This window comes from Embiotoca jacksoni, unplaced genomic scaffold (genome assembly GCF_022577435.1).
Source record: "Embiotoca jacksoni isolate LCO1_2020_lvr unplaced genomic scaffold, fEmbJac1.0.p SCAF_14, whole genome shotgun sequence".
NCBI classification, from domain to species: Eukaryota; Metazoa; Chordata; class Actinopteri; family Embiotocidae; genus Embiotoca; species Embiotoca jacksoni.
Window position 1 is genome coordinate 8,330,001 of NW_027185274.1, and position 18,155 is coordinate 8,348,155.

Below are 18,155 nucleotides of genomic sequence, written 5' to 3' on the forward strand. Positions count from 1 at the left end.
AAAGTTTACACTGATAAAAAAAAATTTTTAAAAAGCAGTAAATGCTCAAGTTAGGAGCAGGAACCTGAGAGTGATTCATTGATTATCACAACAGTTGGCAGTAAATATTTTTGTTAATTTACTAATTGTTTCAGCTAAATGCAGTAAATAACAGCCTGTTGTGTGTGTGTGTGTGTGTGTGTGTGTGTGTGTGTGTGTGTGTGTGTGTGTGTGTGTGTGTGTGTGTGTGTGTGTGTGTGTGTTTCTCCTGCAGACACACAGAAGCAGATGAACATGCCATCCAGCACTGTTTCTGCTACACTTCAACGGTCCTCACTTCAACTTTGGCCTTCCAGAAAGAACAGAAACTCAAAGTGGAGTGCCAGGTACTTCTCTCACACACACACACACACACACACACACACACACACACACACACACACACACACACACACACACACACACACTGTATGCACACATAAATATACATGAAGCTGCCTTTTGAAAAGCTTTTTGTGTTCCCTGTTTCTCCACATAGGCGCTCTTGCAAGTAGCCAAGAATCTCTTTACACACTTGGGTAAGTCTTTTCTCCCCTTTCTCTGTGAAGGAAGAACATTGCAGGACAATTTGCATTAATGGCAGATATTTAAGTGATCACCCAGTAAAAAAGACGGCGCACATAATTGAATGAGATATTACTGACCCTGAAGGTGATCACATCCAGGATCATAATCGTAAAATCAAAAGGGCATTAAAACGGATGGCTCCACCTCTCTATCGTTTAATTACACTGAGGCATTTCCACTCTTATCAGACGATAAGCACCGACAGTAGAACAAGTCATTGTTGATTCATCATGATTGCAGGTACAGAAATTGATCCAGTGGTCGAGCAAATTGCCTCTCGCTGTACTGAAGCGTTGATTACAAAAGCTCTTATCAGTTTGTGCAGCTGATCCGCAGGTGCTGATGGTGTAATCCCTGTTTCTGTCTATCAGGGCTTTGCTGTATGCCTTTAATTTCCCCCTGTTTTCCTTTTAATTCCTCTCTCACCATGTCGTTTTTTCTCTCTCTCTGATTCTTTCAGATGATGTGTCAGTGCTGTTACAGGAAATTATAGTGGAGGCCAGGAACCTCAGTGATGCAGAGATGTAAGCCCTCTTATTCATCTTCAAAGTCGTATTTCAATGTGTGCGACAGTGAGAGCGGGCATGTGTGTGTGTGTGTGTGTGTGTGTGTGTGTGTGTGTGTGTGTGTGTGTGTGTGTGTGTGTGTGTGTGTGTGTGTGTGCCTGTGTATAGTGTGAATGTCTTTGTCTGCATTTGCAAAGGCTATCTTGACAATTTGTTCCTAACCGACTTGCCTCATTTAATACAACTTACGAAATGACCTGAGATGAAATGAGATAAAACGCTCCACTTTTCTCCGCTTTGCTCTGTTCTCCTTCACCCCTCTCCCTCTGTCGCTCTCTGTTCCTCCAGCTGCTCTGTGTTTCTGCTGGATCGAGTCAGCCATGAGTTGGTGGCAAAGGTGTTTGATGGCGGTGTGGTTAGTGATGAGGAGGTACGGCAAACACACATCAATTTTTTTGACTCATAGACGCACACCTTTTATCTCTTTGTGTGGATGTTTTTAATTATACAATGGCTTATCTTGCATCGTCCCTGTGGCCTTGTGGTCTCGCATGCATCTGGTGTATTTGCAACATCAACAGAAAAAATGGTGACATTTCATACATTTATTAGAAAACTGGAAACAAAGACAGACAGGAAATGATGGGAGAGAGAAATGAGTAATTACACCCAACAAAAGTTCCCATACAGACTCCAACGGGGACTTTGCTCACTGGCTGGAAGCCTCTGTTGCCTTCGTCCCCTTACTCGCTCCCACATCTCTTGTCTGTCTCCTCTGTCAGCTATTAAATGAAGACAAAAATGTCAAACAAAGTGTCTCTGAATGACGACTGATAATTGTTTTTGTGTCGATGTCTGTGTCTGTGTGCGAGTGCAGAAGGAATTTCGTATCCCAGCTGATCAGGGTATTGCAGGCCACGTTGCAACTACCGGTCAGATTTTGAACATAAAGGACGCCTATTCCCATCCACTCTTCTACCGCGGTGTCGATGACAGCACCGGCTTCAAGACTCGTAACATCCTCTGCTTCCCCATCAAAGATGAGAACGATGGTAACAATAAATACACACACCTGATGTTTGTACAGCCATCTTTGTGAGGACATTCTGTAGCCCCTTACCCTAACACTATCCTAAAATATTTCTAACCTTAACCCTTACACCAAGTCTTAAACCTCAAACAGCCCTTTAAAAGGCCATGAGGGCCGTGAGGACCAACCAAAATGTCCTCACTTTGTCAAAATGTCCTCACTCCGATAGGTGAAAGCGGTCTCCTCTCGAAGATTATTGTACAAGTACACACATAAACATTGCCGTCACTTGTGACAATATCCTGCCAAAATGTTTCTCAATTTAAGAGGTTTAAAGTCGGACTTTATTTGTATATAACCTTTCATATATACCTTTCATATATTAAAAAAACAAGATGAAAAATTTTGTCACAACCAAAGCTAAAAGAATAGATTTTAAGTGAATAGAAAGGCTGTTTCAGCAACTCGAAGCAAAGAACTGAAGGCTAAGTAAATCATGTTTTTTCTCCTGTACAGTAGCCCAGCTGTAGAGTTAATAATAACTGGACAACTTATACTAAAAGACAAATATACGTTGTTTTTTTTTACCCCATTATCAGGTTTCTTTTTCGTTGCATCACTGTTTTTTTACTGTCCCCTCCAGAACATACTGTACCTTCTATTCCTGTTTCCTTTCAAACAGCGGAGCTAAATTTCACACGTGCTCTCTCGGAATAGCAATAGTGGTTATGTCATATTCTTGTGCCCAATATTGAAGCGCATAAAATGCACTTGAGAGCATCTTCAGTGTGTTCCATACTTAGTAATGTCAGAAACCTTTGCTTCATTTTAATGATGCTGTATGCAAGCAGAGGAACGGTCCATTCACCGTGATTTGTCTTCATATAGAAAACTGTCTGAAGCCCAGATTAACAGTTTCAATTCACATCTTTTTATGTGCAATTTGGCTCAAACACAGTGTGAAATTAATTAAAGTTAGCAGACCTGTTTGACTCAACGTCTGCGCTGCACCTCTCTGTTGCATTCAGTGCCTCATTTTCTCATCCTTGACTCTCATTTTCCACGTTCCATTTTTCTTCATCATCAACTTTCTCTGCCTCCATCCGTCTCACACCTTTCCTCCATAACTCATTTCATCCCTGATTGTGCCACCTTACGTTTCTCACTCATTTTCTCTCCATCTTCTGTCTTCTTTTGCTGTAAATTGCCCTTTTTTTAGAGGTGATTGGCGTCGCTGAGTTGGTGAATAAAATGAATGGGCCCTGGTTCAACCGCTTTGATGAGGATCTGGCCACAGCTTTCTCCATCTACTGTGGTATCAGTATTGCACATGTAAGTCTTATCTACCTCTCTTTAACTTTTACATTTTCTGGTTCGGTGTGTTGAATAGCCACAGAGAAAGACAAGGAATTAAATTGTGTCAAGTATTCTCACTAAAAGCTGTTGTCATACTAGTTAGCACACTGCACTTGTCCAGCTAGTGTTTAAGGTTCTTCTGTTTACAATGAAAGAAAAAAGCCAAGTTAGAAAAGAAAGCATATTAGGCATAAAATAGATAAACTCTCGTAACTTCTCAATTTCTCTTTATATCTCTGTGAGCAGCAATGAAGAAATATGAAACATTTAAAAGGAAATAAATGCAGCATTTCCTGTGCACACATTCATCTTCATACATACTATAAACAATGTATGGTTATTATGTCCGTTTGATTTTAAATAATAACATCTCTTCAAGTCTCATGCATCCTTATAATCACTGATTGGCTTGACTCCACAGAAATACAATTTAGGAAATAAGCATATACAGTATATCCATCACAAAGAGTCCCTTTCTCTTTAAAACAATGCGGTAGATCTGATGTTAATGCTGTTAGAAAGATTGATCCCGTCTAGCAAAATGGGATCAGTTCAGTGGCAGAAAGATGCTCAGTCAAGTAGAGCAAAGTCTCCTCGGAAATTTAAACAGATTTAGTCTGATGGAACTGAGTGGCTTTTGTGGTGCAGTTCATCAGCGTTGTACGCCTGCTGCAAACCCATTAACGCACATTCAGCTGAACTTCTATGTGTGGCTCAACAAGGCCGATTTTGAAGGTGACGAGGGCTGCATCATATTGTACTGTCAATACCAAAAAATGTATTCACAGATTTGTCATTTGGTGTAAACCTTGGCTGTGCAAAATGTGACGATCAATCTTTTATCGAAAGAAACAAACAAACTAACTAACTAACTAACTAAGAAATAAACAAAGAAACCAAGAAACAAAAAAAACCTAACAAACAAGCCAAGAAAGCAACAAAGAAACGTTTTTTTTGCAGTGTTGTCACGGAGTACAGCTGTGATAATGTTTTATTCAACATTTCCGATTCACTTTCATACTGAATAGCTCTTGTAGAGTCTGACCTTTGAATGACTGCAGGTACTCGATAGTTTATCTACAAACCATAAAGATATTTGATTGGAAAGATAATTGCCTTGAAGGCGGCTCATTAATCATTTAACACAGCCAAGTTCATTATTCATCAATGATCACCTTCTTCTGATTGTAACAAGCAGCTCCTTCATGTACTGAAATGTAAGCAATTGAGTTTTGTTATTTTGGTAAGCCATACACAGATGGGGTTTCCATCTGAATGAACGTACACACTAAAAATATGTGAAATGGGGCTTAACTGGTTGATCTAAAATAAAGAAAGACTTTGTTACTGGTGGTTCTAAAGATGCTGACTCAGAACATTTCACTGCACTTCAAAATAAAAGTATCATAGATACTAAAGATCAAACACAATTTATTTATTTCCAATTATCTTTGAGTGTGTTTTGTCACAATAAAGAAAAAGATAATACAAGTGTCTCTGCAGGTGAACTGCACATTATATTGTAACCAGGTATCTGTTTTATTATAATGAATCAGGTTTGCTGTAATATGTTACTTGTTTCTCCAGTCTCTCCTCTACAAGAGAGTCCATGAAGCTCAGTTCAGGTCCCACCTAGCCAACGAAATGATGATGTACCACATGAAGGTAAAAATCATATCTATACATCTTACTCTCACACAGAGATGTGTGGTATTTACTGACAGTGTCCATATTATTTACTCAATATGATTCAGTATGTGTCTGTCGCAGGTTTCAGAGGAAGAGGTGTCTAAGCTGCTGGTGACGGGGATTGATCCGGTGATGGAGATTCACCCGTGCTACGCTGAGTTCACATACACGCCGCGCTCCCTGCCTGATGACAACACACCCATTGTAAGAACCACAGAGAACGTTTGGCACAGCACAGAGATTAATAGGAAGAATTAGATGCAGAATGAAATCTAATTTAACTGCTGCTGCTGTGTGTGTCTGCAGTGCGTCCTCAGCATGTTTGAAGACATGGGTTTCATCAACACATACAAGATTGACCTGCACACTCTCGCCAGGTCTGACAACTCCATCAATTCATGTGCTGAATATAAAAGCCTGTGTGTATGTGTGTGTCCAGCAATTACTGTAAGAAATCTTAATTTAGGAATTGATCTGATTTGGCTTTTTTTTTCTCTCTTTGGTAAAAAAAAATTGCCTATTTTTAATCCTTTTCCATCATCTGTTCACATTCTCACCTACTTCATAGTGTGTTGGAGCCGATGGACGTTGACTGCTTTTGGAGGTTTTATTGACCCTGTTGTTATAAGACCCAAACTCCCAACATTGTGCATGGAGAAATATAAGCAGCTCTCTATATGCAAAGCTGACAAGATTTTGAGCATAAGTGTTCAGTGGAGCATCAAATTATTGGGAAATAAATTTCAAGTCAATTTTTTTTTTTAAGTTGATGCATGGATGGGATGTGATGGAGAAAGCCTGTTGCTACATCATCAGCCTTACAGCAATGTGATAATATAGCAGCTTTTTTATTATTTCAGAACAAGAGCAAGAACAAATCAGGTCAATTGTTCATAATGAAATCACTGAATTACATGGCAGAAAAAAAAGGGGGGAATGAAGCCATGCCTTTATAGTACATGTACATGTGTCACTGGAAACATGCTGAGATGTAGACCCTAATTAAACTGCTTCCTCTGTGTCAGGTTCTGTCTGATGGTGAAGAAAGGCTACAGGGATCCTCCCTACCACAACTGGATGCACGCCTTCTCAGTCTCACACTTCTGCTACCTGCTCTACAAAAACCTAAGGCTGTCCAACTACCTCCAGTGAGTGTACAACTCTTCAACACTTAAGTGATTAAGTTGTGCAGTGTTGATGTAAAAAATATTGTACTTTGATCGCTTGTCTTCTAGGGATATAGAGATTTTAGCGCTCTTTGTCTCCTGTATGTGCCATGACCTGGACCACCGTGGCACCAACAATTCGTTCCAAGTCGACTCGGTGAGAGCACATACTGTGTTTCTGCGTTATTAAAGGGTGTTTGATGAACTGTCAGGAATGCTATGACAAATCATGTTTATCAGATGGATTTTTAATATGCTCATGTCAGTAATGACTCTTCCACACACACATGTTAGTCATGGAGTTCCACAAGGCTCTGTCCTAGATCCCATACTTCTCCCCTTATACATGCTCTGCTTAGGTGATATCATTAGGAAACACTGCATACATTTCTATTCAGTTATATCTATCTATGAAACTTGATGAAACCAATCAGTAGTCAAAACTTCAAGCATGTCCAAAAGACATAAAGGCCTTGATGAACTGTAAATGTTTACTTCTGAATTAAGATAAATCTGAAATTATTATACTGGTCACTCTAAAAACATGTTAATCCAATGATCTAGTTCCTCTGGATGACATGGCCTTAACTTCCAGCACTACTGTGAGGAATCTTTGAGTTATTTATGATCATGATCTACTTCAACTCACACATGAAGCAAGTCTCTTGGACTGCCTTCTTTCATCTGCACAATGTTGCTGAGATCAGGAACATCCTGTCTTGGCGCGATGCAAAGAAATTAATCCATGCATTTGTGACTTCCAGGCTTGATGACTGTAATTCTTTGTTGTCAGGATGCCATGGCTCTCTGAAAAGAGAGTATATTTCCCCCAATTTAGCATCCCTGGCTTCCAATAAAATTGAGAATAGAATTTAAAATTCTGCTCCCAACATACAAAGTGTTTAATAATTAAACTCCATCTTACATTAAAGTTCTCTTATCAATATCATCCCAACAGAACGCTACGCTCTCAGAGTGCAGGCTTGCCTACAGTTCAGAGCATTTGCAGGAATAAAATGGGAGGCAGGGCTTTCAGCTATCAGGCCGCACTCCTCTGGAACCAGCTCCCTGTTTCGGTTCGGGAGGCCGACACACTCCCTGCTTTAAAGCGCTAAGCTGAAAACTGCAACTGCAGTTATACAATGCCTACCAAAGTGCCTCAGTTGTGCACTTTTCTGTTATGGTATTTTCTTGGCATTGATATTTTGCACTGTAAATTAATACTGAGTAAAAATGAGCCTTTAGATGCCTGAGATGGAGCCTTCAATAACAGCCAGGCTCTGGGTGTTTTACAGTCATATCAGCCTCTGGTTTTATCTCATCATCTGTGAATTTTGTCCCAGTGAAACACTACATGTCAATGTGATTAGAAGCATGTTGCTCTGGTTCACTCTAATCGAGCATAACCCTCCAGCATCAAACTGACACACACACACACACAACTGTCATTACACAGCAGAGGTCATTCATCATTTTATCAGCTTCTCTTTGTGTCATCTATTTTCAAATTCATATCAGAGCTGACATGAAGTGTTAAAGAGAAAACACTGCTTCGCGTTATTGAAGGATGTTTCATTTGAATCAGCACAGTGTGTAAAAGGATTGAGTTTCATTTGTCTGTCTGTTTTATTTTCAGCAATCTGTGCTGGCTGCTCTCTACAGCTCAGAGGGATCTGTGATGGAGGTAAACTCTATCAAAGCTTTAACAAGGTTTTCAAACAACATGGGGCTCTTGTGTCTCTATAAATCTTTGCTGTATGTATCACTGAACTGGACTGAGCAGACTGAGACAGTATAACTGTGTCACTGGTGATATTGGTTTGCTCCTTCACAGTTAATAAACTTCATTATTCAAGTGCCTCTCATGTTGTGTTCTACTCTGACATCTAGTGGTCAAAACCAACCTTGACTTTCTGCAGCAGTGATGCAGCAGTGATGAGGCAAGGCAAGGCATTTCAATTGGCTTTGTGCTTTTCTCACACGTTTTATATTTATGTTTTATTTGCCATGACAGAGACATCACTTTGCCCAGGCCATCGCCATCTTGAACACTCATGGCTGCAACATCTTTGAGAAGTTCTCCAGGAAGGTGAAATATTTTCACAAATTTCAACATATTGGTCTCTCGTTCTTGTTCTCTGTCCATGTTCTTCTCTCACTGCCTGTGCAAGCTAAAGATATTTGTGATGTTTCCAGGACTACCAGCGCATGCTGGATTTGATGAGAGACATCATTCTGGCTACAGACCTCGCTCACCACCTTCGCATTTTCAAAGACTTGCAGAAGATGGCTGATGGTATGTCTCATACTGAGAGCAGTATGCACGGCCACAGCTCTACTTTTGCTTTACATTCACAACCCTGAACAGCCGGGGGAGACTTGGTTCTCATGGTCCAGCGCACCAAACCAATATTTTACTTCTCCCTAACTTTAAATGGGGGGATTTTACGAGAGAGGACATGTCACATGAATTATATTTCAAACATGCAGTAGTGATATAATCAATAAAATCCTTTTGATGATTTTGTGATGAATCACAAGTGGAAAATACTTTTTACAGACAGTGCAGCCTTCAACCTATTTCCTCTGCAATGCGTCTGAACGCCACAGAAAAGCCTTTTCTGACTCAACACTTTCATTAAGTGACTTATTTTGCACAGTTCTGAGGTCAAACTTGCCGCATTCAGCTCTGACATTTTTAATCATCTTCTACTTTTATTGGACTATTTACCCTTTTGGAGAGACAGTTGCTTAGACTCTAATGTAATATAATTGGCTGTAACCTCCTGGCTAGTAGTTTGTTACGCCTGAATGCAGCCAATTATAAGTTATCCTGAGTGGATGTCTCCTCAGTGGAATCAATTCTGAGCTGTTAAAGCAATTCAAGGACATTAAAAACCTCTAAATGAGTTAGAAACACACCGCAGAATATGTAGCTTGTCAATCATGGAGAAAAATAGTTGAGCCAAACACAGAATGAAAATGTTGAGTCTCGAGGTGACATGGAAACAATCTCCTCTTATCAAACATATAATGTGGCTTTTTATCACCAATATCTTTCAGCAGGATATAACTGGGCCTTCCAAGGACACAAAAGTACAAAATGAATATCACTCAATGAAATTTCTCAGTCTGAGGTTGAAGTTTAGTTATTTTAATTTAAGGTTTTCCAAAGATCTTCACGAAGCTTCATGTCAGCGTCATGTAACTGAAAGGCAGCAACGTCACTTGTAATGCTGTTTACCTGGAGCGATTTGTTTATTTGTGTTTCAGATGGATACAATCCAAAAAGCCGAAACCACCGCTCCATGCTGCTGTGCCTGTTGATGACCTCGTGTGACCTGTCAGACCAAACCAAGGGCTGGAAAACCACACGCAAAATTGCTGTCAGTCTATAGTAGATACTTTACACTACACAGAGTATAACCGCATTTCTTTTGTAGTATGTGCCATCGGCTAAATGTTTCCCTGTATCACTACAATTACCCTTGGTAATGTGAACAGTTATCAGTATTAATAGCTAGTCATTAGTGCAGTGCAAATCTTAAAAGTATATTAGCGGAAGGAATACTGGTAATTACAGTGGCACAACGCTCTGAACACTGTGGCTGTTAAAACAGCTTGCAGCAAACAGGAATAATAAAAGCTTTGTTTCTGACAGTTCATGTACTGTCTTAGTTGACATGCAGCAAAAAGAAGGTTCTCTTTCCTTTTTTCATCAGTGCGTTCCTAAAGCTTTCCGATCCCCACTGACTGTATCATAAAACTGACCCATTTCCAGGACAATAAAGATTATCAAATGCAAAACTGTACAGTCGTAAACAACCTGTGGGCTATATTCCATTAAATGTTCCTCTGTGGGACCGCACTCCATTTCAGGATTATGTTTAATCTAAGCCTGCCCCTTTTTCAAAACCAAACCCCTAAACCTTGCCCTAAATCCTACACCCTCAATCTCCAAACACCTAACACCGAAAACAAATGCGCTATAATCCCTGTTACCAAAAACACATTTCTGTTGAATTCAGTGGAGGAAATTATTGTACATTATCTGGCTTTTACTGGTCACATTTCTTACACTATTTTCTTCCTGGTAAAACAATGAACAGGGATTAATGAAATCTGCAATCACACCAAATGTTGAAAGTAATAAAGGGGTAAGGCATTTCATCTCAGAGGAGCAGTGTTGTTGTTGTTGCATAGTTGCAAAAAAAAAAAAACACCCAGTCATGCATCAAATATGATATTAGTCTTTATTCAAAGCATAGTAGCCTCTAAATTATGAATTTAGTATTATTTATACTCAGTTTATCCTCATTTTAAAGTTGAATAAAAGTCAAAACTTTTAAACTGACCATTGTTTTATTCTAAAAAAAAAAAAAAAAAAAAGAGGATGTGCAGGACATGATAGAAATGTAAACTGAATTTTAAAGGAACTTTTTATTATTAATGTTCATATTTACTGTCACTGTAAATATGAAACCTTGTGAACAGTAACAGATGTCTGCCTCTTTACATCCACAGGAGCTGATTTATAAAGAGTTCTTCTCTCAAGGAGACCTGGTATGTGTCAGTGCACACGGGCTGTTCAATGGCTGAAGTGTGTGTTACTTTACGCAATATTGAGCTCATTACTCATATTAACATTGTTTGTGTTTGTGTGTGTGTGCGTGCAGGAAAAAGCCATGGGGAACAGGCCCAGTGAGATGATGGACAGAGAGAAGGCGTACATCCCAGAACTACAGATCAGCTTTATGGAACATATCGCCATGCCCATCTACAAGTACGCACAAAAAGTGGAAGCATCACAACCGTCCTCTCTTTTGGTTCCTTTAATCACCGAACACTTTGTCTTTGGCCTGAAAATAGTCAAACAAAATCTCCTCCAACACAAATATTTTGAACTTTTAGTGACAAACCTGAAGTGAATTATCACCTGATTCTAAAGTTTACTTCATCTCTATGGAGAATATTTTAGTGTCTTTCAGCTAAATAGTTGGCTTGCAGGTTTATTGTTTTGGTTGGCTCTCGCCAACATCGCTTCCAGCAACTTTTTTCAGTGAAAAGCCTCTACAGAAGTTAACAACTAGCTGGTGAACATAAAGAAGCTTTTAGCAGCTAAGTCACATATTTTCCTTTGAAGATGGTGGAAAGGAAAACAAATAAAATTAGAGTGAATACTGAATTTACATGAATTAGGTGGAAACAAACAGGACTGTAAATGAACAGGAATGCTGCTTGATAACTACTACAAGTGTGAATAAATAAGTGTTTGTAACACGCTTGCCAAATCAAATTTTTAATATGATAATATATTGTGTTTACAACCCCCGAGTGGCCAAAACATCAATTATTAGAGGTTTAACAAAATGAAACATTGTGTTCAAAGTAAATACCATATAACCTAGTTTAAAAGAAGATATTTCTTTTCATTTAACTTCTTAAAGACATGAAGTTAAGTAAATAGAATTATAATATATATATATATATATATATATATATATATATATATATATATATATATATATATATATATATAATAATAATATGTAATAAAATGATCATTTACATCCTTTGGATTTGGAACTGTAAGAATTCCCAGCCTGGGACAATGACGACCCTTTATTATGACGTAATCATGAGTAAGCCTCACTTCAAACCTCACAAAGTTTTACAGTAACAAATAAATATTTCTTTGACACTTCTTCCACCGCCTCCCTCTGTCCTTTCAGGTTGCTGTCTGAACTGTTTCCCGGGGCCACTGAGCTGTACGAAAGAGTGGCGGCAAACCGTGAGCAGTGGACCAAAGTGTCCCACAAGTTCACCATCCGTGGGTTGCCTAGCAACAACAGCCTAGACTTCCTGGACCAGGAATACGAGCTACTGCAGTCCCAGGGTGCTTTCGGGAGTGACGACCACTGCCTCAATGGTTGCCTTGATGACATAGAGGGAGGGAGTGGTCAGTGACAACAGGCGGGCTGCTGACTGTTTCCTGAAGTTTTTCCGTGGTCCAATAAGGAGGATACCTTTTAAGCGACCGAAGAGGGACACGTCTCTCTGCTGTCAATCACTTAGATGCATAGCAGGTCACGCAGAATGGACAGGACAAAGTTTCAAACTAATTGAATCAGACAAGTGATCTGAAACGAGTGGACCCATCTGAGCCGGTTCAGTGATTAGATGCTACATGTTGCTTTTGTCTCCAGTTGAGGAAAGCAGAAGGAGGTGACTTTATCTTTTTCAGCAGCTATACTGGAAAAATTGGTTTTTACCACTAGTCACAAGCTCATTTATACAGTACTGATCCTGATTAAGATTGTAAAAACACACACAGTGACACACATGTGTACATGCACATACTGTTTAGGCACACAAGATGGAGAAGAAAAAAAACATTTATTCTTATGGCAAAAACTACTTCAACATGTAACAGTGAGATGAAGTGCTATACTTTCTGTAAAATGATTCATAATAGCTTATATTGATTTAAAAAGCTCTGCTTTGTTCAGACAAAAGCAGCTGCCATAGCCCTCACCAGATGCTTATGAATGCATGCTGTATGGCCACCTCATGTATTATTCCTTTTATGTGGGTCAGTGATGATTTTCTCCATAGCTAAGAAATAAATGCAGTCCATTTTTATACCATCGAAACACTTTTTTGTATTCAGCTCTGCAGAGTTTATATGCCTAATTCACAATCATGAAGTCGTACAAGGAAGTTTTTGGTTCACTTGGTTAGACAACCTTTTAACCCTCATGTGTACCGATTCACTTTTCATCATTGTTGGCTGGATTTAAGGGACAATTTGACAATCACTCATCAATGACAGAGTCACTGATCCCTGACCCTACGCCATGCATAAAACATTAAAAACACACCCTTCAATCGGTGTCCCCACATCAAGTATGCATTTACGCCTCAAACAAACGCCTCTCGTGATCTAAAAGTACCATCCTTCCCCACTTTTATTTTTTTATTGACTGATTTCCTCATAAGCCCACTTTAGATGGAGAGTAACTGAAGCCCTTTAAAAGATCCATCTCATTTGTTCGTGTAAATGTGCCAGAGTAGAGCGTGTCATATGGAGTGTGTCATATGGATCTGCCTTATAGCGCATCTTTGCTGCCTTTCTTAGAGCTTTTAATATATGAAAATTGAAATAAAGAGTCTGTTTAGTATGTATGTTGTATATTTGTTATAGACATAGTGTGAGTATCGATGTGTTGACTGAATGATCACCGTGCTGAGACGATGTATATTTGTGAAATACCTGTGTGAAGACCTCAGATGTCTTGTCATTTCACTTCTTTCTATTTTAACTTATCTGTACAAACACCTTTGGGTGTTACAGGCAGACATAAAAGCATTTGTTCAGTTCTCAGTGCAGTGCCCCCAAAAATTATTTTAAAAAACAAACAAACAAAGGAACTAGAGATGTAGCCATCATAGAAACTACTCTTTCTTGAAAGCGACAGTGTTTCATTGTCGCTGCAGTCCAAAGGAAATGTTTGGAAAAAAGTAAAAGTGAAGTTCTCAAGATTGTGCCTCAGAAAACCTGACATTTTGGGGCCACAGGGTTTTGTGTTACAATATGCCATACTCAGTTTTACCTTACAATGTCTGAACTATGAAATGCTGCAGTCAGGGTAAGATAACCGTAGTACAGTTAGAGAGGCTTCTGTAATGGACACCACTGTATGTGGGCTGCACATGGAGGCGTGAGAGTTAGAGAGCGAGCGAGTGGACGGACGAGTGGGTGTGTGGATGGGAGAAGGAGAGAGGACCGGAGGTAGCTGGCTCAGGATCAACAGAGAAATGTCCAGTGCAACGGGTCTTTAGAGAGCTGCCGTTGATAGAGACGAGGCTGACACAAACCACACGTGATCTTCTACATTTTCTTCTTCTTCTTCTTCTTCTCCTCCTCCTTTTATGCAGCCCTGATCATGTTAGTGAAAATAGATGAAAGCAAAAATACTGCAATCATAAAATTTGAATATTAGATTATATTATTATAATTATCATCATCATTATTTATTATTATTGTTATATTATATTTCACTTTGAAAGGACCTCATGAGGGTGCATTAGTGAGGAAGGCTAATTGGTTGGCATAGTGGTTTGATGTATGTGTTGCACCTACATGGGGATATGCATTAGCGCAGCTGGATGAAAGCGTTTGATCTGCCTTGGTCTGCGTGATGGACAGAATATTTTTACTATTAAATTTGTAAAGGGCATACAGGTGTGTTTGTCAAAGAGCCTCTCTCTCTGTTTTTCAGACTCTTTCTCTCACTCGTGGTTTTCCCGTTTAAACCACTGTCTCATATGTACCTGCCTTTTTCATGTGCAATATGAAGTGTCTGCCTCTGTGACATTGCATAGATTCCTATGTAAATACCTATGCCTCTTGTTTGATTATTGCTTTAGGTCTGAGTTGCCAAAGGCTTTTAAGTGTTAGATCATGATGTTTCCACTGGGGGGGGGGGGGGGGGGGGGGGGTGGAGTCAATGGAGTGTGACACTGTTGATCCTGAAATGCTTTTGAGAGTTCAGACCTACAGTTGGACAATTTTCTATAATGAGTGTGTATCTGTCCTTTATATGTTTGTTTTAGAGAGTCAGGGCTAAATGTGCCAAGCAAACATTATCTACTTCCTGGCCAAGCTGCAACGAGGAAAACAGACATAAAACTTCAAATATATTTTGTTCTCTAATGTTGGAGTGACGACGAGGGCTGTGTTCATATTTAACTTTTCTGATACGTCGTGACGGCTTGTCCATGAAGTACGAACCAAATCTATTTCCCATCATCACAGTGCAGCAGGACTCTAACCTGTGATGTAATGTCATTGTAATGATCATCTGTGACATAATTGTTAAAAGTGGCAAGAATGGAATTGCTGTAAATAACAAAGTTTTAAAAAGAATTTTTTTTTTCTTGATTGTCTGTCATTATTACAATGGGAAGTATTTCAATTCTGTAATGTATTTAAAGTGGTTGCATCCTGTTCTCTTTTATTTTTAAAGCCATTTTTGAACAACCCCAAGCTTAGACTTTTACAGAGGGAATGAAAGAAAACGATATGTGTATTTAGGATATACATAGTATTCTACCAGGAATAAGGACCCAGACTAATCTGAAATGTATACATGATGCTTATACTGAGGACTAAATCCAATCATCTGTTAGTTATTTGTTTCGTTGAGTTCTGAGTGCTGGTGGTCTTGTTCTTTTTAAGATGTATTGAACAAGGACATTTTTGAGAAAAAGGCAAATGGATGACGTTTTGAATCTTTTTTTTTTTCTTTCTTGGAATAAATCTGGTGAAAGGGTTCTTTGTTGTTGTCTCTACATGTGCACACACACCAAATGGTATGGTACTTGATTGCCTGGAGATGTGTGTTGGTGCGCGGTGCATTTACTCACCACATTGGCATTTCTGCTGATCCTATTGGCCAACAGCACTTACTGTATAAACATGGCCAGATTAGTACATTGGGGACCCCAGAACAAAAATCTACTACGGCCCACTTGTTCTGATTCCTCTCTCCAGGAATCAGCATTGATTCCTGCATGTAGTTGAATATAAATTCTCAGTTTGTTTGTACAGTAATGCTTTTATTACAGGATTCAGTTCCAGTGAGGACATGCTCAAACTATTATTTACCAATACCTCCTGAAATAACCAAGTGATGTAGAATTTAATTTTTTTTTAAAAAGTAATTTGACAAGTGTCCCTTTATGCTATGCCTAAAACTACTGTATTCGTATTTCGAGCTGCATTTGGATCTTATCAGATAATAATAATAATAATAATAATGAGACAAACCCTGCTAAAAAACAAAAAGCTAAATTACACCGTTGTGAGTGGGAAATTAAATTAGGAACTATATCTGTGGGTAGATGCCATTAAATTTGACATCAACATAAAACTCTGACAGTAGATATTCCAGTTTGTATAAGAAGGAATCTAAATTAAAATTTGATCAATGAATGAGAGAAAGGCAACTGAGACAGCACAGTACTCATAGAGCAAATCACAGCCCGGACCAAGCCAATCTCACCAGATCAACGCGAATGTGAACATGAAGTGAATTTTGCACCAGCAACATGACAAGGAGCGCTCTGCATATTCAGTATTTTTACTTTGGTTGATGCTATATGTAAAGTTTACATTACTTCATTTCGTCTATTTCAGACGTTTACGTGCAAAACTTTTATTTTCATGTATTTTTAAAAAGTTATGCACTAACTGTTCAGATCATTAAGTTAAGTAAATGATCTTCACTAAGTATAAGTATCAATATAAAAATCTATAAATTAGAAGTATTTATATATATATATATATATATATATATATATATATATTTGCAATATTATGTGCTAAAAAGTATAAATACAATTAGTTTACACATTTATTGGGCATTATTTCTGAATTATTAGATTATTGTTATAACATTTTATGTTACAGTAAACAAGGAGGTCAATTTAACTTTTTTTAGTTTGATGATTGGTATTTTAATCTTATACATCTTTCATAAACTGATAAAAAAAAAAAAAATTATACTCATTATAAAAATCTGAAAAGTAATGTGTGTGTGTGTGCTGAGAAAACGTTGAGACAGGCAGATGCCTGGCTCCTCATTCAACGTCCTGTCGGGCTATATATTTATTAAAAGATATCAACAATTTTCAAATGTAAACGCTTAACAATTTCAAAGTGCAAAATCTTTCTGTAATGTAATGTGTTCACTGTATTTATACTGTCTCTTAAACCCATGTTTACAACATGTCAAAACATCTAAAGTACTCACTATAGTAAAATGCATCACAACAAAAATACCTGTATCAAATATATAATGTGGGAAATGTGTCTAAACTGAATCAAAAGTTACAAAAACAAAACTATATAGATTCACATTATCCTATATCATTCATTCCTATACACTGTAATAATGTGCTTCGATCACCCTATTTCATTTGTTATAAATTGGTATTTAAACCATAGTAGCTGTTTACACACTCACAAAATGAACCGATATCTACTGTTGGACACAAACAGAGAAAGACTGATACACTTGGCGGCAAATTACACAAAATACTTTAGCCGACAGGGCTATCATGAGCTAAAGAACACATAACTCATTCTTTTCTTAACATAAACCAGACAGACTTAACATGAAATGAGCCTTTAAAACATATTGATATGATTTGCTTCCTTATAACGAAACACAGGAATACTCTATGTTATTATGCGGCCAGCACTCGGACTCGACACAAACGCTCGTAGCTACTAACACTGCTAAAACACGACAGGATCATTTCAACCAACTTAGTGTGTAAACATTCAGCTTGAAGTTAGTTGTAAGGTGCTTTGTCAATTTCACAAATCACCAACCTCAGAAAACAGGAAAGTGTTGAGTCATAGTTCTCGGAGTTCCTACTTTCCCTGAAGGCAACGTGACTGAGTAAGGTCCTCAGCCGTTTTTTGCTATGATGATGTCACTCATTATTCCACGCCCCCTCTCAGCTGACACCACGCCCCCTCTCAGCTGACGCCACGCCCCCACTCCAGGTCAGGAACAAAAGTCTGAAACTGAACTCATAAGATCTGAAGGTGAAAAAAAGATCTGAAAGTGTAAATTAAATAAGATCTGAATCTGAAAGCGTAAAATCTACAGCTGAAAAATATGCGCAACAATTTCAATTCATAAGAAAATAAAAATTGAAAGTACTTTTTTTTATTCAAAATAATTTCAGAATTGAATCAAAATTATATTCAAATTGGAAAAAACTTTT

General features: G+C 38.4%; 1 protein-coding gene across 2 annotated transcripts in view; it reads left to right on the plus strand.

Annotated features, from left to right (window-relative positions):
- The window catches only part of LOC138197177 (cGMP-dependent 3',5'-cyclic phosphodiesterase), a 144,482-nt gene extending 130,948 nt beyond the window's left edge, over positions 1-13,534 (plus strand). For both annotated transcript variants that reach the window (XM_069147815.1, XM_069147816.1), the window contains exons 14-31: positions 254-365; positions 518-557; positions 1,067-1,130; positions 1,461-1,542; positions 1,990-2,164; positions 3,362-3,474; positions 5,086-5,163; positions 5,269-5,391; positions 5,494-5,564; positions 6,213-6,335; positions 6,423-6,510; positions 7,990-8,037; positions 8,368-8,442; positions 8,550-8,649; positions 9,627-9,739; positions 10,878-10,916; positions 11,030-11,136; positions 12,086-13,534. In XM_069147815.1, the coding sequence (XP_069003916.1) occupies positions 254-365; positions 518-557; positions 1,067-1,130; positions 1,461-1,542; positions 1,990-2,164; positions 3,362-3,474; positions 5,086-5,163; positions 5,269-5,391; positions 5,494-5,564; positions 6,213-6,335; positions 6,423-6,510; positions 7,990-8,037; positions 8,368-8,442; positions 8,550-8,649; positions 9,627-9,739; positions 10,878-10,916; positions 11,030-11,136; positions 12,086-12,320 (1,786 nt within the window). In that variant the 3' untranslated portion in view covers positions 12,321-13,534. The remainder of the gene's footprint in view (positions 1-253; positions 366-517; positions 558-1,066; positions 1,131-1,460; positions 1,543-1,989; positions 2,165-3,361; positions 3,475-5,085; positions 5,164-5,268; positions 5,392-5,493; positions 5,565-6,212; positions 6,336-6,422; positions 6,511-7,989; positions 8,038-8,367; positions 8,443-8,549; positions 8,650-9,626; positions 9,740-10,877; positions 10,917-11,029; positions 11,137-12,085) is intronic.
- Positions 13,535-18,155: the final 4,621 nt, after the last annotated feature.